A 25,132-nucleotide genomic window follows, 5' to 3' on the forward strand; every position below is an offset into this window, starting at 1 on the left:
TTACCTTCACCAGGTTAACTGTTTCTCACCAATGCAACAGAGAAATCTAGCTTATTTGCTAACTTTACTTCTCTTATCTCAGTCCAGTTGTCTCAGCCCAGTTGTCTCAGCCCAGTTGTCTCAGTCCATTTGTCTAACCCCAGTTGTTTCAGTCATGGCATCCACACATTAGGAACTACTTTTAAAAAGAAACCTTTATCTTCTATGCCTGGCAGAGTTGTTATGAAATCAAGCATCAACAACAACAGATGTAAAACAAAAAGAGCTTAAAGCAACTTAACTTCTCTCCAAGTTTGATAACACTTCATACAAAATATTTTGAGAGAAACAGACTCGTGTATGCACACAAGTCAAACTATTTGGTAGAGCTCATAAACTGTATTATTAAACACTTTATGGTTTAAAAGGGGTGGGTTGAAGAACACAGAAAAATTAAGTGGGGTGATATCTCTTTAAAGCATGATTGTGAACTAAATTTAGAATATTCAGATTTTTAATGAGCCTGTTTGTGATTCTGATTTTTTAGCTTTAACAATTTTGCAGTCATATCACTACAATGTCTGCAGTGTGGCATTTTATAGTGATGTCTAGCAGTGGGGCATCATGCCACAGACATATAGCATGATGTCCCACCCATTCACCTTATCCTGACATCAGGCCAACCAGTCCTAACACTGACTTCTTAATGCTGAGCACCTAGTGAGGCAACTGTTAGTACCATTTTTATAAGTCTTTTGTATGACTCGGTGGGGGTTTGAACCCGCAACCTCCTGCATATAAGGAAGATGCTCAAACCACTAGGCCACTAGAGCAGTCAGAGTTTAATGAGAGATTGATGAAGATAAGGACATGGGAGGACATAAGAAACATGAGCAATGAAAAACCAAGAATGTGTGCTAACCCCATATTTCCAGAAATATGTCCTGTATCTGCAAATGTTATAAGTACAACATCCCAGTGAATTTTGTGACCTGACCATACAGTCTACCTTCCCCATGCACCTATGCAAAATGTGCAATGGACTGTTATGGGTGCATTTTGGGGCAAGAAAGCTAATACCTTAATGGGAAAAAAAGGCTGTGAAAACAAATTTGCTCAATTTGACTTCTAAACACATCACATACAATCTAACATTAGAAAATATTTAAGATAGAAAATAACAGAAAACACTGTTCCAGACACACAGGCTGTGCACATCAATGGCTACAAAGATCCACAATGTCCCAGAACCAGCAACATTCGGAAATATGTTATTTCAGACCTGCATTCTTCAAACTTAATCAAACACCCCCATTCTGCCCCAGTTGAATAAAACATTATAATACATTTGCAAATGAAAACTCTTGTGCCTACCAGTCATAGTGGTTCTTTCATCAGTCCACATGCATATCCACAAGATTTCTTTGTCTATTCTATGTAGAGTATCATTGCACTAGTAATAGTAACATTTGCCTTATTTCCATGACAGAAAATATAATTTTCCAAGAAAATTATTAATTAGAAATCTCATTCATTAAACACTTCGTCAGAGCTGTCTACCCAGTATTGTATTGTACCATTGGCTGCCTGCCATATAACTTATTCCAACTTAGGACTGATGAAAGTTACAAGTTATATTTTTAATGATTATGGTTACTTATTGTTATTTTCATATGATATCCATCAATTAAATCTGATAATTCAGCAATAATATAAAATGTATTTATGTTTCTGTTTTCTTATGCATAGAACTTCATACTTAAGGCTGACAGGTCACCCCACTGCCCTCATGTACATATTTGTATTCATGTACTGTGTTTACTGACCATAACACATGGCTCAAGATACTCATGGTGCAGTACTTTCAACACACAACACTTCTAACTTTTTTTCTTGTTTTTGTTTTACTTTTCTAAGAGTGGCATGTATAACTAGATTCTACTTTATAGATAATTACTCACATTTTCGTAATAGAGCATAAGACTTGATGACGTTTATATATAATGAGAACCATTAATAGTACCTGATGAATACTGTATATGTTGAGTCTGCTAACTGTATTGCAATAAAGCAGGGTTATTTTCATCGATTGGAAAAATTTGGGTGTAAAAATAATCTCCCAGTTGTGAAGTTACATTTTTTGACTCCCCATGAGACAGAGCCTTGTGGGAAGACCAATAATCTAACCCCATGAGTGGAATTTCTTTGTCTCAGTGCAAACCCTACCATAGATCCTAGTAGTATTGTACATGTGAATAACTATAGGAATTAGATGAATGGACTGTTCAAAGCCAGTGACTTTCATCCAGTAAAATCTGGCTTTTAGGGTTGGACAATGATAATAGGTTTGAAAGCAGGATTTAAGAACAGTGGGTTTTTCTTGTAAAAAAGAAAAGATGTGGGTTTTTAAATCATTATGGAGCATAGACTTTGAGATCATAGGAAGTAATACTCATTATTATTTTTTTTTCTTATACTTCGTGTGACAGTATGTATGTATGTCTGCATGTATGTAGCTGTTCTAACATTATGTATGTGCAAATACTAGCTGTATAGTGTCAATTAAACATTAAGTTCTAAAACTCTAAAGATAAAAATTATGAAAAAAGTTTACTTAGAAAGAGAATACATTTTACTGTCAAGATCACTTTCTTCTAAATTCATTTTCTTCATCGTAACTGATGTTTACAATGGTGGTGGGAGACTACTAAGACTGTCTAGTTGTAATATGCAATTGTTGATTACACTCAGGTTGTTCTCTTTTCAGACCTGATGAAGAGAAGGAGAAGATTGGTCCTACTATGCCTAAAACAACACCTGCTCCTCCTCCCAAACCTCCAGTGATTACTACCCCTATCTCTGTTCCTCCTCCACCCCCACCCAGTCCTCAGCCTCCTAAACAGCCCCCGCCTCCAGTATCTCAAATGATACAACCCACCCCTTTGCCACCAGTGGAACCACCCAGACCACCCATGAACATGCAGCCAGGCATCATGGTGATGCCACCAAGGCCTCCTATGCCTATGATGGGTCAGTTTAGTAAGAAATTCAAGTATATATTTTATTTTTATTTTATTTATTTATTTTTACATTAGTTGTTCAACAGATTCTAACATCAACATTTTAATACATTGTGGTCACTTTGAATGTTATCTAGAGTTCTTTATTAATTGATCAGTGTCTTGTAAATAGTTGTTAGATTTCAGTTACAGAATTACATGTGTTGACAGTCTCATTTATATTGTGCTTTGCTTGCATTCTTTATATAACACCATATATACAAGTTTATTTACTTACAAACCCCACAATGTCCAGTGATTCCATAAGGGGACTTTTGTAGATAATGTGAATTTGAGAGAATTACTTTAGTTGCTATTATATCAGCACATAGAAAACATTTCATCTGTACTTATTTTTTAATATAAATTACAAGAGTCATCTATAGATGATTGCTAAATTTCAGGCATCAAAATTTGTCTGCTTTTTTGGGGAAAGTCTTATATTTGCACGACAAAATAAAAGTACAACTTTTTTTAAGGTCAATCACTGAAGTAAAATTTATGTCTATTTGCAATTTTTTAACAGGTCTTCCACCACAGCCCCCACAGATGATGCCTATGCATCCTCCTGGCCCCCCAGGGTTCCCTTCCATGATGCATCCCCCTCCTGGCCCCCCAGGACCACCCCAACCCAGACATCCCCCACCCCCCAGTATGCTTGAGGATGAACCTCCAAGCAAGAAGCAGAAGACTGAAGATCAGCTTATCCCAGAGGATGTCTTCCTGCGCAATCACAAGGTAAGAACCAACTGCAAATGGAAAAACTACCATTCATGAACTTTTGGTACGAGATTTATTTATGATTTTAATTGTGTTTACTTTTTAATGAATTTTTCTGCCTTAGAAAAGGGAAATAGTTTTGCATGGAAATACATTTTTATAAAAGAAAATACATATATATTTTTTTGAAGTCTTAAATATACACTTTACCATGTATCAAATTCAGTTGTAAAGATAGCTGTGATAATCAAGTCTTGTGGAATTCTTTACTTTAATACAGCCCAACCTGGAGATATAAGTTAACATCATTTGTCTGTCCAGCAGTGTATACATACAACTTCTGCAACTTGTGTAATTTCAGTTTATTTGCTCATGTTCCAAAATTAAAAGCACCATAATAAAACCATGCCTATTAAGGTCAAACTCACAGAATCACCCATATGTTACAATAAAGAAATGTGGATTAGTGGTTAAGGCATTGAACTTGTAACCAGAAGTGTTCAGGTTTGATCCCACCATTTGATAGGCTACCGTGGTCACTTTACTGGCCTTGCAATATAACTTTCAGAGTGTTGCAGTGCTGTAAAATACCAAAACCAAGTCAAAACCATATTTCAGAATAACCTGTTACAAGGTAAATCAAGCCACTATAAATCCAGACAGACAAAAAGTATTTTTTATTTTTTGTAACCACAACTGTGTCAAAACTATTTTTATTATTTATTGTAATTCCTAGTAGGGGTTAAAATTTGCATTTTTTTAAATATAGTTGTTGGTAATGTGTTTATTGGCTGATTACAGTATTTACTTAATGTGTTTACTGAAAGGAATCAATAAAGATGTCATGGAAACAAGTCATTAATCACATAGGAGGAGAAACACTAATACTCTGGCAATGACCATTTTTATGAGGCATACAATTTACTGATGCTCTTGGAATACCCAAAGTATAATCTTAATCATACAGATGCTTTTGGAATACTCAAAATATAATCTTATTCAGGGGGTGCTCACCAGTTATTTTGTACTTTTGAGAGACTGAGGTAGGTAAGGTGAAGTTGTTTGCATTTGTAACATGCACAATAGAGATAATGTTGGCATACCTCTATGCTACTTTTATGTAATGTGGCTGACATTTCTTTGGATACTGTACTTGTGGAAATTGTACATGATCTAAGCACATGGTACAACAAAATGGATGCTCCCATGTGCTTGACAAAGTGACCAGAATTAATCAAAAGTACACTAGCTTTAGCAGTTATTAAAATATGGAAAACAAATTTTGCTGAAGTAGACAGTAGCAGCTACTGAAAGTGCAATGAACCAATTACAAAATATCTGAAAAGTAAAAAAAGTTATCGGCTCATTTTTTCTACAATTTACCTCTGAAGTCCAGGAAGTGAAAATGACCATGCAAGAGCTAGCAGTTTTTTATATGAGCACATCTTAAGTGAGCCCAAACTGTATACTCTTCAACCTAAATTACACCCATCAATCATATATCAAAATAAAGGTAATTAAAAGTTCTTTTAACAACACCTAAGATATACAAAGTCTTTATTATATAGCCAGTATAACCAGTGAAGAAATCCTGGGAAATTCTTTTTCCTTAAAATTCTAACCCTGTGCAAAATACGAAACTGTAGAGCACCACCTCATGTAGATGCTTTTGGAATACTCAAGATGTAATCTTATTCATGTAAATGCTTTGGAATATCAAGGTATGATTTTATTCATATAGGTGCTTTTGGAATACCCAGGGTGTAATCTTATTCGTATAAATTCTTTTAGAATACCCAAGATATGTTTTTGTTTATATAAATGCCATCAGAATAGGTATAATCTTATTAATGTTGTTATTATTAAATGTAGTCTGTTTTGTGAGTGTCATTTATTTGTAGCTCATTATTATAGTAGACTTGATATTTTTTATCATTTCTCAGGGTCCTGTGAAGTTCCGTGTGTTGATACCCAAAATGGATGATAAACCTGAATGGAAACTTCATGGACAGACTCTGACCTTCACCCTGCCTCTCACGGATACAGTATGTTTTCACCTTTAAAACTTAACAATCAGTTTAAACATTTAATGTTTGTTTGGGTATTTTGGTAGGTTTCGTACCATTTTTCAGCACATGATAGGCTGTACAGTATATTTGTTGGAGGAAGAACCCAGTAAGAACCACAGACCCATGGGACACTACTGGCAAGCTTTTTCACTTACTCATATTGGCTGAGTCTAGACTCAAACCCATGCAGACAGAAATGAGGCATGAGTGTTCTGCAAAGGTGAGCACCTTAGATCACTTGGCTGCCTGGAGCCCATCAAACATTTAAAGTATATTGACAATGTGTGTGTAGCTGTAATAAAAGACAAACTTGCAGAAGTTTTTTTTTTATAAAAGCCTTTTGGGTTATGTTTCTTAAGAATTATGCCAACAGTTTCTAGCAACAAGACTCGGATACTACCTGTGATAATTATTAATTTTCATTCATTGTTTTAGTGTGGATTGGGTTTTTTATCCATGACTGACAAAATATTTTGAATTTACATTTTTTTAATAGAATATGGTGTACTGTTTAAAGTAGCTCACACCTCTCCAGTGGCCTAGTGATTAGAGCATCTGCCTCTGATGCAGGAGGTCACAAGTTTGAACCCTGGCTGAGGCATACCAAAGACTTATAAAAATGGTACTAACAGAAGCCTCACTTGGCGCTCAGTAATGAGGTTAGTGTTAGGACTGGTTGGCCTGGTGTCAGGATAACATGACTGGGTGGGACATCATGCTGCATGTCTGTGGCAGGAGCCCCCACTATAAACTGCTGAACTGTAGACATCATGGCCATATTTCTGAAAAATTGCTACATTGAGAATCCAAATCACATGCACAAAATTGCTCACTGACACACAAATTAAAGAACTATTTTTTCCCTATTAATCTGAATCATTATTATTAATAATGTAGCTCATCTTTCCACAAATTCCGAGTTTCCTCTGACCTTTCATACCCTGTTACAGATTTTTTGACATTTATGTTGGAGTGCATATTGAAAAGTTGGAGTTTGATGAAACCGCATGGTGTTGATATAGGGTGGCTGTTTACTACCAGGTCTAGCCAACTTGTACAATCTGACATTGAGCCCATTCAGCATGAAATTGAAAGGAAGGTGATTTATCTTCTCAGGAATTGTGATAATAACATTCACCATGTCTTTAATTTGTTTATAGTTGAGACAAAATAACATTGTTTATGAAATTTGACCTGCTGTTCTCCATTTCGCATTGCTAGTCACATGACCTCAAAGGAACAATTGTCCCATGAAAACAATAAAAGAACCCTTTCCAATGTTGTCACATAAAAACACTAGAAAATATTAAATGATAATCACATAATGTAATAAAAATAAAAGGATACTTTTTATTTATTGCAAGAACAACAACCAGAAACCTGTTGCTTAATGGCAACCTGGAAGAGGCCAGGTCATTGCTTGCAATAAATGTGGTGGTCATCTTTAAAATCTTGTGAACACTACTCTTAGATGGAAAGTAGTATCAACATAGCATTTTCAGCAAAATACTTCCTATATCTAGTTGGCCCTAAATGAAAATGGTGCCAAAAATACATCCAATATGGCTGCAGTGGCAGCCATCTTTGAAATCTTGTTATCTTTACTGCTAAATGAAAAGTCATATCAACTTGGGGTTTTCACGTAAAGACGTCTTATGGTGTCACATTTGCTTTAAATGAAAATGATGTAGATCTGATTTCCATTTGAAAATCATGTTGTTACCACTGTCGCCTCTGAATGGATGGCCATATCAGTATGGGGTTTCTACCAAAAGACTCGTGTCATATCTACTTGGTACTGAATGAAAAAAGTGCCAGTCTTCTACTTATTTTTCAGGTGTGGTGTGTCGGGTTCAATCCTTCTATGTAGTGGTCTAGTTATTATTGTCTTACAGTGATTTTGTACAAACATTATGCTAATATCAACAAGTTTACAGAGAACTATATACATTAGGGTTTTGGTCTTCACTTCACACACAGACATTCATGCTTTAAAATTACTTTTGCTCTGTGTAAAGTTTAATTGATAATGACAGTTATTGACCAAGTTACAGCAATGTTTACAGACTGGGGATGAGTTAGGTATGGGTAAAACAACTATAGGAGAGATTTGTGTGTATGAAAACTCATTCAAAGAAAGACAGTTATAATTTGTCATGTTTTAGTTAACTATGGTGAGGGTCCATTTTTGTTCATTTTTTAAAATTATGAACACATTTTTGTATACTTTAGAAATACTTTAATATTATCATTGGTGGAATAATTTTTCAGTCTTTTCATTTCTCCTTCTGTGTTCTCCAGTCAGTCACATCCACATTAGAAATATCAGTTTCACTATCTTTCAATTTCAGCAATTCCAGAAAAATGAACATTTTGTTTTTCTTGTCTATATACCATATAGTCAAAGGGAAGAAACTCTTATTCATTACCTCCATTTTGCCCCCACTAGGTGGCACCATTTAAGCTTTCACTGTGGTACAAGTAACATCGTCCTGCATTGCCTTATGGACTCTAAAAATCTTTGTGATTTCAAATCATCCATCCGTAAGTGTGTGGACATTTTATATCTTCAAGTATCTGCATTGGTTGTTTGTGATTTTTTTGTGTGTATTGTATTTCATATATTAATTTGTACATGAACAAAATATACTTTTTCAAATTATGAAAACAAAATTTGCAAAGAATAATGGTCATTTTTTGGGAAGAGACCATTCATGAAGAGATAAAGACCCTGACACTGAGGAAACCAAAGTATCTGCATACATGCCAACCATTACGCTCTTGGCGTAATCATTATGCTTTTTTCCCCACTAAATTATGCCTTACGTGTAAACGTATTTGAATTACACGTTTTCGGTATGTCCCACTTACAAAAGAATTAATAATTTCTTTTCTTATTTTTATTACATTCCCATTAATCTTTCAGACCATATTCTAGAAAAGACGGCTGCTATGTAACTACGACATAAGAGTATGCTTGTCAGTAGCCTTGCATGCACTTTCCAAACATTATGTTCTATTTATAGCAGCTGCCCTATTTCCGAGAAACATGCTGGTTTTACTTTCAAACTTTTGACCTTGGTTTCTATTTATAGCAGCTGTATGGCTTAGTTAGGAGAGAACAGACTGGTTTTCTAATTTTTAATCTTCACTTGCAGATTCTTTGTTCAAATTCATATCTGATACAGAACCAGTCATTGACATTAAAAGTCAAGTCCGATTTATTCTAGTAGATGCCAGTGTTAGAGCAAAAATGTTTTTCAGATAATTTCACAGATGGATTAGGAAAAGAAGAAAAACCGATTTAAAGATGAATACATGAATTACACAATACAGCGTTCTATTATAGGGCAGCTTCAGACCCACTGCAGGCTGTGTGGAAAGGATTTTTAGTATTGGTCATGATGGTAAAACAAAGAAACCTTGAATTAGCTTGTTTTACTAACTCTAATACTAAGGTAACTTGTAACTTCTTTTTTAAAGCAGAACTAATAAGTGCAGAGGCATTATTTACAGAGTTCTTAATAGAACATGGATTACCCCTAGTAGTAGATGACTACTTTGGTCTTTTGTTAAAATGGATGTTTCCTGATTCCAAAATTGCTGAAAATATGCATCTGCAAGAACAAAATCATCTAATATTATTAGGTGTTTAGCAGAAGATAATTCGCTTAAAATTGCAGAAGCCATGAAAATTGGGCCATTTAGTATTGCAACAGACAGGTGCAGTGATTATGATGACAAAAAGTTGTCTGTGTAAGATACTTTGACAGCACAAAGGGCAAAGTCAGAGTGCTCTTCTTTCATTACCAGAATTAACAGTAGATTCCATTGGAGAAAACATTTTTTATTTGCTTGATAATGCTTTGAATAAACATAAGTTGGCAGAACTGTATGCGGTTTTCAGCTAATAATGCATCAGTGATGACTGGAATTCATAAAGGAGTTGAATTCTATGTATCTACATGATTGTCAGTATTACATTTATGTACATCAGATGTCATTGTGCTAAAGCATATATAAGTACACTTATATATATATATATATATATATATATATGTTTCTTCTTCGAATGCATATATATATATATGTTTCTTCGAATGCATTACCCAATCATAATACCATAGGAGAATAGGTAAGAGGTGGAGGGAGGCACATCTCCTTACCCTGGAGATATCATCTCCGGTCCCCTAAGGTATTGATACAGCTTCTAGGTTACCCAACTTAAGGGGACTCCATCTGTTGGGGTGTGGATTCAGAAAGGGAAAACCCCACCCACCCCCCATCCCTGCAAATCCAGCGGAAGTCATGAAGCCATGCCTTTAAGAAGCTGTCAGTTGACCTGGAAGTGTGACCTGTTGAGCTGTTCAGATAGGTCCCACCAGATGGAATTGGGACCTTTGATTTTGTCAGATGAATTATTGGTGCCTTCTCAGATATCATGTGTATCTAAAAAATAATTTGTTTGGTTGCTGGGAGTGTGTTCTTCCAATGTTTGGCAAGCCTTTTGTAATGGCTTGGAACTTATGGGAGAGTGTCCTTCTTTAGTTAATGCAGCCCTGTGGGAATAAGTCTCCCCATATGTCCAAGCATGGCCTTTGGACCTGTAAGACAGGATGCATGGGATTTGATTCTAATTTGGATGATGTGTGTTTCCAGTCATTATCACTGGACATTGCCATGCCAGTTGCTAACCATCTTTCCATGCATTCCTCCCAGCCTTGCAATAAGAAATCAGTTTTCTTGCTGGAATGTGCCTTATACTGGTCATCAGTACCATTAAGGAACTTTATGAGGATTGGATAACTGGTTAGCCAGTTTCAGTCATTTCACCACCAACTGGTCTTCTAGTGACTCCTTCAAATGCTCATTACAACCTTCCAGACTCCTAGGTGGAACATGCAGTCCTGGTTACCCTACTTCCAGCACAGCGAGGGGTACAACATTATTGGCTTATGCAATATGGAAATACCATCCAACTGTTAAGGATTATACTCTGACTACATCCTTGCTCTTTGTTAAGTTGTATGTTGTGTGCTGATATTTAAGCATTGTCAGTTGAGGACATGCCCCATCCCTACCCCATGATGGCAGGGAAAACCCTGATCTGATAATATAGCTCCTTCAGTGGTAAGGATGGAATTTAGTTCTTGGACTGCAGTATAAGAAATATGTAGAATCTCAACCCCATCAGAATGCCACTGACTCCATCTGCAAGTTACAGCTACAAAGTTCATTTTTCAATAGATGTTGAAGATGAGGAAGAAAGTCAAACATTTCCTCTTCCTCTGTAGTGAGCGATTATTGATGGAATTTCCAGCCATCTTTTTTGACACATTTATGATCCAGGGAATTTACAAGCCTTCTTTTTAGAGAATCTGTTTCCAGTGTCACATAACACATCCTGGTACTGCACACACTTGGACACATACAGCATTGACATTCCATGTGTTGATAAGAACACTGCAGCCAGTACATATTTAATCTTAGCCAGTACATATTTAATCTTAGCCAGTACATATTTAATCTTAGCCAGTACATATTTAATCTTAGCCAGTACATTTTTAATCTGCTGTTCTATAAAATCAGCAGCAAAGTATTTAAGACAACATGCTGTTGGTACAGAATATGGTGGCGATTCAATCAATGCTTGATTTGGCATATTTCACAATTTTTTATTAAGTCAGAAAGCAGGAACTGAATGGGAGTAGAAAACCTACATACCCATGGCAAACACCCTTGTGGCTTTATCAAATCCTGCTGTGTCACATTTCTCTGTCTGCTGTTGCTTAAGCCACATCACTCCTTAGGCTTTGTGATCATTGCTGTTTAGGTCAATGTTCTTGCTTGTGGGTCACATAGAAGATATTCAAAAGCAAACAGTGCAAGAGTTGCCTCTTCAGCTTTCCCTGCCAGCTTCACTTTTCATCCTGAATGGTCTGTGCAACAAAAAGCTGAAATGTTGAAGGCATAGATGATAGTATCTCTTCCAGCATCACTATCATGACAACAACAAGGCTTAAGATGCGTATGTTTCATTCTAGGAGGCAGTTCAATAAGGAAGAAAAGAAACATTCACCATTGAATTATAAGCCTCACCAATCCTGAAGACTCTCCCTATCAGTTACTGATTGCTCCTATTTGGTCATACCTGAATAGTCCTTTTTAACAAACAATGAATGGGTGATCCAGGTAGTACTGGAGTGGCTTTGGATTACTTTTCCCAAGCCCCCATCTTTTGGTCCCTGCCTATGATGAAGATTCCAGTAGATCCCATGAAAGAGTTTTTAACAAAGGAAATCACATTGTTACACTCTATACAGGCAGTGGAGAGGGTTTGCAAACTGAACTTTACAGATTTTCGTTCAAGGCTTTTTCTGGTATCAAAAGCCAATAGCAAACTCGGGCCAATTATAAATATCAACCACTAAAACAAATTGATATTAGTACCAGAATTCAAGATGGAGAAATAATGATGGTTACTCAGTTCCTTCAAAAGTAACAAGCTCACAGTCAGCCTCAGTCTGACTGATGGATACTTGCCTGTGCTGATCCATTCAATCTCCATGCAAGTTCCTTCAGTTTACTTTGAAAGGAACAATATATCAATTTTGTACTCAAACTTCTGGGCAAAATTATAAAAATAGTTAACTGCATCATCTCCTTCTTCAGGAGCTCATCAGCTTCAACTTCAGTGTATCTAGACAACATCCTTCAGAAAAAGATGGCTAGTACTGTTTTGCTACAAGAATGAACAGCCTTTACTCGCTTTTCATCCACTTGGGCATTCTTGTGAATGGGGAAATGCCAAATCTTGGTTGAGATCACAATGTACTGATCAAGATAACTGGCAAATGGATGCCAGTAGTAGAGATTGGATGCTCATGCACTTCATCCTCATCTTACCTATTGCCTAACATTAACTTGATCAGGGAATGTACTTCATGAAGAATACATTATTTTACACTGCCCAAGCAAATGCAAGCATCCCTGTTGATATAGTACTCAGTTTAAACTAGTGCAACTGAATTGGGGGTGGGGGGGGTCCTGAGGAAGAGTTTCTTCCCTTTGTATATATGACAGAAAATTTGTCTTTTTGGAATTGCTGAATTCGAAATGTAGTGAAGGTTGTATTCCTAAGAATTATGTGATCAGATAAGTATTCTTGGAGAAACATAATTTATGAAAAGAATTGCTTTTTCTTATAAATTGTCAGTGTTCCAATTTTTAACTAAAATTTTCCTTACTCAGAATATTATTCCTAGCTATTATATCTCAGCCATGAATAAGAACAATATATTTTTATGCATTTTGCACTGTTCCCACTAGTTGTGACTTTGTTGTGGAATGATACATATATCTTTCCTGAACTTAAATGTATTATATCCTCTTTTGTGAAATTCTCAAAAGAAACATAATTTGATGGTGCTTACTTTTTCTTCATGATTTCATCAATAAGCAAAAGACTGTTTATGATTTTTTTTTTAAATGAATCTCATTGGTAGATCTAACTTTACCTTCCATCCACATCTACTGTTGTTTTTGAACTTTTTATGCATATATATGTATGTAATTTCTTGGATGTGCTTCCATCATATTAATTTTGTAATCTGTCTGTACAGGTGTCTGTCATTAAAGCTAAACTGAATGAAGCAATTGGAATGCCAGCAGGAAAACAGAAGTTGCAGTATGATGTAAGTATATGATACTTGCATAGAATGCGCATAATTTGTATGTAAATCTTAAGATATTAAAATGTTTGCCCAGTTTATAGAGACTGCCAGTCAGTGAAGATTTCACCATAATCAGTAGAGTTGACTCTTTGTCAGTACTATTTCTAATGTATATATTTTTGGTTTTATTATGAGAAATTTTACAGGCATTAGATAGACGGACCAAATGCTAACTGATGGAACTTTATTCCTTGCTGGGGCTTTGACAGACTTTCATTTCATAATTGCAGCTGTTAGCTGGTAATTCTTGAATCGTCAGACTTGTTGATTGTATACATCTCAATAAGACCACACCCATGTTGTGAAAGAATGACCCACATTTTACTGGCTTTTTTTGCACTCTATACATACTGTGTTTTACATGAAATCATGAAATTTTGTGGGGTGATGCAGTTGTCAGGTACAACACCATCATCACAGATCAGGTCTTTATGACCCATATTTGACAGAGTGGGGTTAATATTTATGTTTAAGTTTATTTATGAATATTTTTTTTACTGGATTAGGTGTTTATGTTTAGCTCATGGCCATGTGGGTTTTTTAAACATGCTATTTACATATATACATACTATCCCACCTAAAGTTTTTAAACTTAGTGAGGGGATGCTTTTTATGAGCTTTACAACCTTATTGTAAAAGTAGGTTACTGGTGCATATTTGGTTCAGTGACTTTCTTTAAATTTCATGCTTGAAGGTTAAGCTCTCTGTTGCTGCTCATGCTAAAACCATGCCACTTGATGACATGCTTCTCAGTTGGTACCACATCATTGTAATAAAAGGTCCATGTGACCTACATTTTGCATTTAACTTGCCTGAGTTACATTTTCAAATTTAGTACATGACCAGTAAATTCTTGGATAGAGACATTCACTGGAATTTTAGTGATTTAACAAAAGACAGTAGGCGCATCAACACCCTAGGAGCTACCTCGTACACATCTTCAGTTTTGGATTTAATTTTGGACTTCTACTGAACTTTATTCAGGACATTGAATTATTAGGACATGTGTCTGTAATTCTTGGATTATTTTGGGATTTAATTCACAATACTGTAAGTTCTTTTTTTCTCATTTTCACTCTTTTCTGTTGCATATTTTAAGAGCATAGACTCATAACAACATAATATTCTACCAGGTATCATGAAACTAGGTGAGGGGATGAATCTTGATAAGTACTTCACCTTGATTATGAAAAGAGGTCCGTTTGACCTGTATATCAAGGTTAAATGACTTTTGTTGCAATTTTGTTTAAAGTTGATTCCCTGGGAACTATTGATTTAGTCATGAAATTGAGAATTGGATGCATCTCTGTTAATACTACACAATTACAACCAAAGATGATCAGTGTGACCTAAATTTATACTTTCATAGTTTAAGTATTTATGTTAATATAGGATCATGATCTTTGTATGTTTTAATGCATGCTAACCTACACTTAAGGCCCTCTCTCAAACCAATGCAATTTAAAGTAGGAATAAATATCTTTACTTTGTGATAAATTTCTGTGTTAATGACTTGATATTGTGCAAGGTTATGTTCATAGTTTAACTGTGTATTGTGCATGTGAATGATTAGGTGTTAGATGAGTGGAGTCCATGCATTTTATGTAAGGCCTCAGCTGGTTTTATTTAACTATTAGGAGTGTGTCCCTTGTCTCTTCAACATCTGACTCTCTTAGTGTCATTAACAACTGAGTCTTTGCATTTTCAAACTCTTAGCATTTTATGTAAGGCCTCAGCTGGTTTTATTTAACTACTAGGAGTGTGTGCCTTGTCTCTTCAACATCTGACTCTCTTAGTGTCATTAACAACTGAGTCTTTGCATTTTCAAACTCTTAGCAACAGTTGAAAAGTTTGCCTCCTTGCTCTGAATAATTCATGATCATTATTATATTTTATCGAACACATTGTACCACCATCTCTCTACCCCATTGCTGAAAACATCCTGAAGCTATATGGGTTACCCAAATTGCACAAAAAGGATGGCCCCACTCTGACCCATAGTATCAAGTTCAGGCAGTGTACTGATTGCTTTGGCCAGATATCTAACTTCTGTCATAGGGCTCCTAGTGGGCAAAATGGAACACCTTATATCCAACAGCATACACTTTGTCCAAACGATAAGGGACCTTGAGGTACCTCCAAGTAGAAAACTGGTCTCTTATGATGAATCAGTATATTTCACCAGTATTCCAGTGGATAAAGCTACAAGTGTGATCAGAGAGAAATTTGAGGCAGACAATACTTTGAAATCCAGATTTGACCTCCCTACTGAACATATCTGTACCTAATTGAAACTGTGTTTGGACAGCACATATTTTATCTATAGTGGGCAGTTTTACCAACAGAAATAGGGAGCAGCAATGGGATTCCAAATGTTACCAATAGTTGCCAATTTATTAAATAAAAATTATAGAAAAAGGCATTGGAATAGGCCAAGAACCCACCATCATTGTGGTTCTGATATGTGGATGATACCTTGACTGAACTATCATGTTCAGGATTTCTCGGATCAAATCAATCCCATTGACCAACATTTTCAGTTCAGTTCAGAACAAGAAGTAAATGGCAAACTACCATTCCTGGACACATGTATACATGTAAATGATGATGGATCAACCATTGTCACTGTGTATAGAAAACCAACCCACACTGACCAGTACCTCAACTGTTTTTCCAATCACCATCTGGAACACAAGAGGTCAGTATTGAGATAAAGATGTGTATCTTTTGACTGATGAGTCAGACTGAATTGTAGAAGTAGAGCATGGGAAAGCTTCATTAAGAGTAAATGGCTATCTAGAGTGGATTTTCAGACTTCCAGAAAAGAGGATGAAAACACCAAACAAACTAGTAGTGGTCCAAATAGAACCAATATCGGTATGCCACATGCACAGTACATCAGAAGTCCTGCCTAGAGTATGCCACATGCACAGTACATCAGAAGTCCTGCCTAGAGTATGCCATATGCACAGTACATCAGAAGTCCTGCCTAGAGTATGCCACATGCACAGTACATCAGAAGTCCTACCAAGGGTATGCCACATGCACAGTACATCAGAAGTCCTACCAAGAGTATGCCACATGCACAGTACATCAGAAGTCCTACCTAGAGTATGCCACATGCACAGTACATCAGAAGTCCTGCCTAGAGTATGCCACATGCACAGTACATCAGAAGTCCTACCTAGAGTATACAGACAACATGGAATTAACATATATCACAAACCACACAACTCTTTAAGAGAACAACTTTCACATGTGAAAGACAAAACAGAAACTTAAAAAAAAATATAGTGGTTTATCGTATCAAATTTAGTGATTTTGAGAATGTCTACATTGGTGAAACAAGCAGAGTATGAAACAAGTATTAAGGAACGCATCATTAGAGAGTCATCTGTCTTGCATGAACATTGTAGCAATACAAGACATTCTATTGTTCCCAATCAGACCAAGGTTGACACATCTGAGGACAACACATCAAAAAGGAAGGTAAAGGAGGCGATTGAAATACTACAGCAAAGCCCAACATGAATAGGGTTGAGGGGCTTGAATTACCACCCATCTACACCAGTATCATATCACTTGACCATTATAAGTCACATGATCAACATTAGTCACTGATGAAGGTAATGTGATACTGCAAAACTTAAGAATTCTTTATGATATTTATGCCCTCAGTATGGAAAATTACTAATGATCTTTACCAACAGCTTTTATCGGAAGACTTAATTTAACACTTCTGTATAAGGCGAGAATATGGATACCTTGGAGAACTCCAAACCACTTTCAAATGACTATATTGATGCTTCTCGCTATCTGCTTATATAAGGTAGCTCCCACATCAGGCTGGGCAGCAGCTTCAGGTCCACATCCATACAATCAATGCTCTGCAATTAAACTATCACTGCTCTATACATTTTCTGGGTTTGGTGGATGTGTAGTCTCTTGCAGACCTGACACATTATCACTTGTAGCATGTAAATGACATCCACTTAAGATGTTGTAACAATATTATTAGTTTATCAAATATTTTGACTGCAGACAAATGTGTCCTATTATTAGGTCACATATTAGTACAAAATAGCAACAGACCCATTTCTACCCTTATAAATCTTACCTCATTGCATGGGTGGTATTTGTAACAGACTCATTTCTACCCTTATAAATCTTACCTCATTGCATGGGTGATATTTACAAATATTATGATTTATAAAAATTTGTCCTAATGGGCTAGTAAGGATATCTGCAATCTAGATCTTGTTAGGCAGCATCTACAAAAATCTTGTCAAACTGGATGGTAAATTCAGTTCACAACTTTTCCATGGATGGGTTATGTTGGTGGATTCATGTCAGGTTTAAAACATTCATACACAAGGTGAAGGACTCGCTTAGCTTTTATGTATTTCATGATCCTTTCTTTACTAGTTGTTTCAGCTGCATGCAATGCATTTTGTTGACAGCATCAGCATCATCCACACTCAAAATGGCAGCAACTGCATGCACATCTTTTAGTGCAAAATGAAACATAAGCAGGGAATATGTTAGGGAACACATTTTCTGTTCACTGCACTTTGCAAAATCTAAAAGATCAGAACAAAATATAATAAAAGTGTTGGGGAAAAAAGGGAGTAATGATTGTTGTTGTAGGGTATAACACCATTTTCAACACAAGATAGGCTATACATGGTGGCCAGTATAATTGGTGGATGATGAACCCGGTATACCCCCTGGAAAGAACCACCTACTCACAAAAAGTTACTGGCAAGCTTACTCACGTACCCACATTGGCCGAGCCTGAGACTCCAACCGACGTAGACAGGTGAGTTGTCAGTGATCTGTAACGGTAAGCACTTTAGACCACTTGGCCAATCAGGGCCCCAAAGGGAGGTATAAAACTATGAGGCAGAAGGAAACAAACAGGAGCACAATAAAGAGAATGAGTAGCTTTCAGAAATAATGGTGGGGCATTGCATCCCTGCAAGTATATGTGCAGCTAGCAGGAACATTGTTGTTTGACATCAACAAACCTTTTAGGTATTTTCCTTACTGATATAAATATGGTCTGCATTTCTGTTGCCATTATTATTTCACTCCCACATGCATATTGTTAAACTTTTATGCTGTGGGTGTCATCAGGTGGGCATGAGTGGGTATTGTGATTCACCAATAAAATTACTATCATTTTCTTTTTACTGCTTTCTTTTCCAGGGCCTATTTATCAAAGATTCCAATAGTCTGGCCTTCTACAATTTTGTAAACGGAACGGCAGTCAGTCTACAACTAAAAGAGAGAGGAGGAAGGAAAAAATAAGGAGCCAGATGAAGAAAACTTAAAACTTGGCATACATGAATTTTGTGACGAGGATGATAAGATTTTCCATTTGATTTTTACTGTAAATAGCAGGAATCACTTTTATAATATACTTTTTAATGATCAGTAATTGTACAAATGTTTTGTGTAAGCTCAGTTTGCTGGCTAAAATTGTTAAGATACTGCAGTTTAAGACATTAAGGGATTTGTTCACATAGCAACCAAATTGACTTCAGTAACAGATCTTTAAGATAACCTGTCCTTTGCTTAACCATGAACTGGCTAATTGGGGAGAAAAAACATGAAGAAAAAAAAAACATATTTTCGTTGAAATGCTTTGGACTGTCGAGGGAGGGTTGTTTTATTGGTACATTTAAGACATTATTGGCTATATCTTGCTGAGGAAATGGGAGCTGAATGCTTTTTCCATTAAGACACTTAGTGCAGCTGAACTGGAATGGCCTGGGTGGGTATTGAACTCATCAACCTTTTATTACCAGCAAGATAAATAAATTGTTAAAAATGGTCCTCCAGCTTGACATGTTATTGAAAGATGTCATGTTTAGATACACTCTCTATTTGAAATCTGTCTTCCAAGTGCAGAGCAACGTTAGTATTAATAGCCTCTTGGTAAGTCCGATAATGAGCTTTTCTTTTTACTGTACTTGTTAAAAAAGCATTTAAATTGCTCATGAAGCAGTCCCTTGTAGAACATTGAGTTTCATTTGCATATAAAACATGTCACTCATATTTTGTTTCAGTGTAAAAATTTAATTTGTGATACACGTTTGTAAAATCACCAGTACAGCCTATTTGCATTAAGTGTTGTAATTGTTCATTGACAGGTATTGATCACATGATCAACATTAAAGTATATTTCAGATTTTGTTTGAGTATAATCATGTTTTCTTAACCGCCTTCCATTTATTGAAGTCAAAAGATGTTTATTATAATTTCAGTAATATCATAACTTTTCATTGTAGATTAGGTTACACATATTTAATTAAAGAGGTCATGATGCAAATTGCTACAAATTAAAGACGTTTATTGAAAGTGCCAGAATGCCCATCTGTTTATAATTCAGTCCTGTCCCTATTTCTTTCCATTTGCCCAAGAGAATCTTGTTTAGCAAGAAGTTTATATTACATATGTAATTTGGTAAGTCTGTTTGTATCCATATTCAGATGATGACCTGATTAGAATTTCATACCATTATTGATATTTTGAAATTATATTTAAACTATTTTTTTAATACAATTCGTTGTTAGCGTGATGAAGCAAAAAAAACCACTTAAGTTTGGTAAATGAAGGTTTGTTTATTTCTGTATAAATGTAGATGACAAAATTGAATATTCAGCCCATTAGAGCAATTTTTTCACATTTTTGCACCCTTTTTTAATGGAACCTTTTTTTCTAACTAAAACCTTTTTGGCATGATTAAGTAAAAGCATCTAGAGTTTGACAAATGAAATGTGATCTATTAAAACTTGTCTGGGGAGACCACCTGTTTTTCCAACAAAAACAGATCATGCAAGACAGGTCAATTTCAGCTGGGTTTAAGAAGGAAAAATGGGAATAATTATTGTGCACATATTTTGCTCTTTCTTTACAGATCTTGTTAAAATTTTGATTACAGTCATAACATTTTCTTTATAGCACTAAAAGTATATGTCAGAAATATAATTTTTGTTTTAAGTTCATGCATAGTCTTTGGTCATTATGGCTTATGAATTGCACAGTTGACTATAAAGTAACACATATGTACCTTGTCTGTAAATTGTAAAGTTAGCTATGATAACACTTATTTGGTAACCAACACCTGAGTCAGCCAAATTATAAATAATATATTGGATCAACTTGGTAAACATAAGTATGTAGCAGATGCTGTAAGGTGATGAAATCTCTGCCATGTAAAGCCTTACAAATGTTTCAGACTTTTGCAAAAACATTTCCTAATCATTCTTGATCGATGCAGTTGAAAAATGCAGAACTTACAAAAATAAGTGGTAAGCAATGCAATTATAAATGATGAGCTGGTTGATTGAAATGCAAACACATTTTAAAAATGTGACTATGTAAATGTTTTAAGGTATGTAACTTTGACCTTGATTTTTAGCTCAACTGATTTATGACTTATAGACCATTTGGGTTTGAAGCTGTCATGCATTAGCAGTTGTTTTCACTGCTTTTTCCTGACCTACCTGGAAGAAGGTCATGGAACTTAGCATCAGTTGTCATGCATTGACAGTTTCACTACTTTTTCCTGACCTACCTGGAAGAAGGTCATGAAATTTAGCATCAGTTATCATGCATTGGCAATTGTTTTCACTACTTTTTCCTGACCTACCTTAAAGAAGGTCATGAAACAGCATCAGTTGTCATGCACTGACAGTTGTTTTCACTACTTTTTCCTGACCTACCTGGAAGAAGGTCATGAAATTTAGCATCAGTTGTCATGCATTGACAGTTGTTTTCACTACTCTTTCCTGACCTACCTGGAAGAAGGTCATGAAATTTAGCATCAGTTGTCATGCATTGACAGTTGTTTTCACTACTTTTTCCTGACCTACCTGGAAGAAGGTCATGAAATTTAGCATCAGTTGTCATGCATTGACAGTTGTTTTCACTACTTTTTCCTGACCTACCTGGAAGAAGGTCATGAAATTTTAGCATCAGTTGTCATGCATTGGCAGTTGTTTTCAGTACTTTTTCCTGACCTACCTTAAAGAAGGTCATGAAACTTAGCATCAGTTGTCCATTAGCAATTATTGCTTTTCCTGAACTACGGAGGAAAGTCATGAAATTTCGGATCTGTCATCCATTAGCAGTTGTTTGTTTTCACTGCTTTTCCTGAACTACCTGGAAGTTAGTCATAAAACTTTGTCTGTCGTGTTGTCACTGGTCAATGGATATTCGTATCAAAACGTGGTTTTCACTGAAAGAATTTTCATGAGGTCTAGTTGGTCATAAATGAAGATGGTACCAGTCTGACATGCAGTATGGCCACCATGGTGACCAACTTGAAAGTCATGTTTTTTTTACTTCTGCATGAATGGTCATATCAACATGGGGTCATCACTAAAAAGCTTCTGATATGTAGTTTGTCTAAAATGAAGATGGTGCCAATTTGAAAAGATAGGTTGCGTCAAATTGGAGGTTTCCCCAAAATACCTATTAAGGTAGCTCATATATAGATGCGGTTCAGACCAGATATCCAACATTTCTGCCATGGTGGCCATCCTGAAAATGTTATTGCTTCTCCTGAATAGTTGGTTGTATCTAGAATGACTTTTTATTGTATCTGGTTGGTCCTAAATTAGACTGGTGCAGATCAGACTTCCAACATGGACACCATGGCAGCCATCTTGAAAATCTTGTATGGCTGCCCCTTCCTAAAAGACAGTTTATTAAGATGGGGTTTTCACTAAAAGACTTGTGATATTTGGTTGATCCTGAATGAAAATTGTTCCTATCACTGGACGAATATGCCAAAATTGGTGAATTTGAAAAGAAAGTTACAAGACTGAAGTCATTTTTTTAATAGTGAATTATAGTGGTAAAATTAAGTTGTAGATAAATATTTCACTCATAAAATTTGGTAGCAGTTATTATAATGTATTAGTTTATGAATCATTCTTTTTAGTATTGATTCTTATTGATTAGATTGATAAATGTTTTTGACACTCAAATTGTGGTTGATATTTCCATATAAGGAAACCATGTACATTTTTAATACCATAGCCAGGAGAGTTCTCCAGGATCTAAATATTAAAATTAAATTGGTTTGTGGTACAGGGCTGGAATCATAAAAAGTTGATTACACTCTTTTTTATATTGCGTGTATAATTATTATGATTGAAGGGACAGACTTGAGATCAGTGAAAGAAAATGAAAATGGACCTTACCAAAAAGCCAAAAGAAAGAAAAAAAAGTTTAATTGGAAAAAACATCACTTCAGTGCTTGTGAAAATTTTACTCATTTGCAGTCCTGGTAATGTAGTAGTAAAATTCGAGAAACAATGAGTTTATTCATGAACATCATACTTAATTAGTTTTATTTTTTTTAATTTACTATTTGTATCAGTTGAAAGGTCATTTAAAGTCAAGTGAGTGCAAATTTTAGCTCCTAATTTATGATGCAGATTATGCATGAATTTTTATGATGCTATTACTGACAAGCCTTATTAAATTAACAGACTGGTTGATTAATCTATTTTCTTTGCTGTAACATTTCTTGCTAATTCTTAATTTTTTTGAAATAAAATGGAGATAAACATTGATTTTACTCTTGTTTTTAGATCCCAAATAGTTAATAAAAGCAAAGAAAAGAAGCAGGACCTTTGACCCTATCATCATTAACTGCCAAATAAAAACACTCTCATAGTAATCATACACTGATGTCATTTTAATTTACTTTTTGAAACTGCAAAACACATCCTAAGTAAGACTGCATGCCAGTCCCACCCACCCCCATTTCTATTAGTCGTCCTAAAGGATGCACAGAATTTGTATAGAGGTATAACCAAAGAAAACTCACAGTACCACTTACTTTGAAAGGTAATGGCCTGTATGGCTAACTAAAGTAAAATGATTTCTGTGCTATAGAGGCATTAGCTTACCAGTCAGTATTACTCGTCAGATTCTGATCAAACTTGGAATGGTGGTCTTGGATGAGTTTGATAATCATTGAACTCCATGTATATTCAAGAGGTTATCATCTGTAATGCCACACCTGGGCTTTAAGATTTTAGGGTATTCCTGTATTGCTTCTGGTTAGAAAGAATAATGCACGACTGTATGAATAAACATTGAAAGTATTTATTTGTAAATTACCATAAGTACAAGAACAGATGAACATGAGATTACTGAATGACAATAAAGTTACATAGACATAAACTTTTAAGATTTAACACTGGACTTGTGTAAACCAGACAATAACAGGAGACAAAGGTGACATACTCCTGTGAGGGAAGGTTTAGTGGAGCTTCGAAGATAATTACACCTCCATCTCTCTCTGAGTGGTTTAAAGAATTTATTTGAAATGATTTATATCATTTAGAATTTAAATTATGAAGTATATGATGTGCGCAAAGTCGGAGTGTATTGGGTCAAGGTGAAGTGTTAACCTTCAGGTGCTGAAGGTGATGGATATTATAAGGCTTAGGTGCAACACGAGTCTGCCTTCTAATGAAGGTGAAGAGAGATGGTAAAGTAACAACTTAATGATACTGAAGTAATATACTTGTATATATATTCCTGAGGGAACAATTTGTTTGTTACCCAGAATTATCTAAGCCGTCATGATCTCTCTCTTTCACTTAGGTTAACCACAGCGATAATTCACCACAGGTGAAATCATGTCAGCCAATACAGTAGCAGATGTTGCCTTATAAATAATAAATAATTTCTGTAATTTATTGTAATGTCAAGCATTCATGTCAAATTTCCTCAGGAACTAACCAGTGCAAATTGAGTATGTTGATATAACACGGCTTGAGACATTATCAATGAGTACGATGTCACCCAAAGCTGTACTTCCGTCTGCTCCAAATACTGACAAGATAATATTGTAGCTTGTCATAACATCTGCATGCTGTTATTTAAAGGAAAAGATCATGTGACCAATAGTCAATCAGACTGCATAACATGCATTGACCAAATGGCAGATTAATTTGTATTGGCAGTGATTGCATGAGAAAACATTGAATTATGGAATAAATTTACAATGTCCTGGCTAAATTATAGATATAATTACACATAATACAATGTCCTAGCTAAATTATTGATATAATTATGCTTAATACAATGTCCTGGCTAAATTATAGATATAATTATACATAATACAAGGTAATTTCAGTATACTGTACTTGCATGACAAACAATATAAATTATGCACAAAATAATCTCACAAGGTTGCAATAAATACCGAATCTGTTGATACCATGGGGTTCAAAGTCATAAAGACACCATGTTCTAATATACAATGCAAGTAAAAAAAAAAATAACTTGCTAAAACACTGAAAAATATGTCCTATATAAGTACATTATAATACTGTATTACTATATATAAAGCAGGAAACATTGCATATTACTACTGTCATGGAATTGTATAAATCCTTTTATTTATTAAGTACATCTACTCCGGTTTCGTTTTTTGTGTACAACGTTACCCGAGGATGATTTATGGATATTGTACAATATTTTGAAATAGTTTAGTTCATCCCATGCTGCACGTGTGAAGTGCTTTGAATGTGAATAACTG

General features: G+C 35.4%; 1 protein-coding gene across 2 annotated transcripts in view; it reads left to right on the top strand.

Annotated features, from left to right (window-relative positions):
- Nucleotides 1–23,146, top strand: part of LOC149798865 (splicing factor 3A subunit 1-like) — an 83,874-nt gene extending 60,728 nt beyond the window's left edge. The window contains exons 15-19 of one of the 2 annotated variants that reach the window (XM_089957777.1): nucleotides 2,747–3,018; nucleotides 3,565–3,776; nucleotides 5,702–5,803; nucleotides 13,450–13,521; nucleotides 18,769–23,146. In XM_089957777.1, coding sequence (XP_089813903.1) covers nucleotides 2,747–3,018; nucleotides 3,565–3,776; nucleotides 5,702–5,803; nucleotides 13,450–13,521; nucleotides 18,769–18,870 — 760 coding nt within the window. In that variant the 3' untranslated portion in view covers nucleotides 18,871–23,146. The remainder of the gene's footprint in view (nucleotides 1–2,746; nucleotides 3,019–3,564; nucleotides 3,777–5,701; nucleotides 5,804–13,449; nucleotides 13,522–18,768) is intronic. The other variant, XM_089957778.1, reaches the window with a different exon arrangement.
- Nucleotides 23,147–25,132: the final 1,986 nt, after the last annotated feature.

This window comes from Sinohyriopsis cumingii, chromosome 5, assembly GCF_028554795.1.
Source record: "Sinohyriopsis cumingii isolate HCF-2022 chromosome 5, ASM2855479v2, whole genome shotgun sequence".
Lineage (NCBI taxonomy): Eukaryota > Metazoa > Mollusca > Bivalvia > Unionida > Unionidae > Sinohyriopsis > Sinohyriopsis cumingii.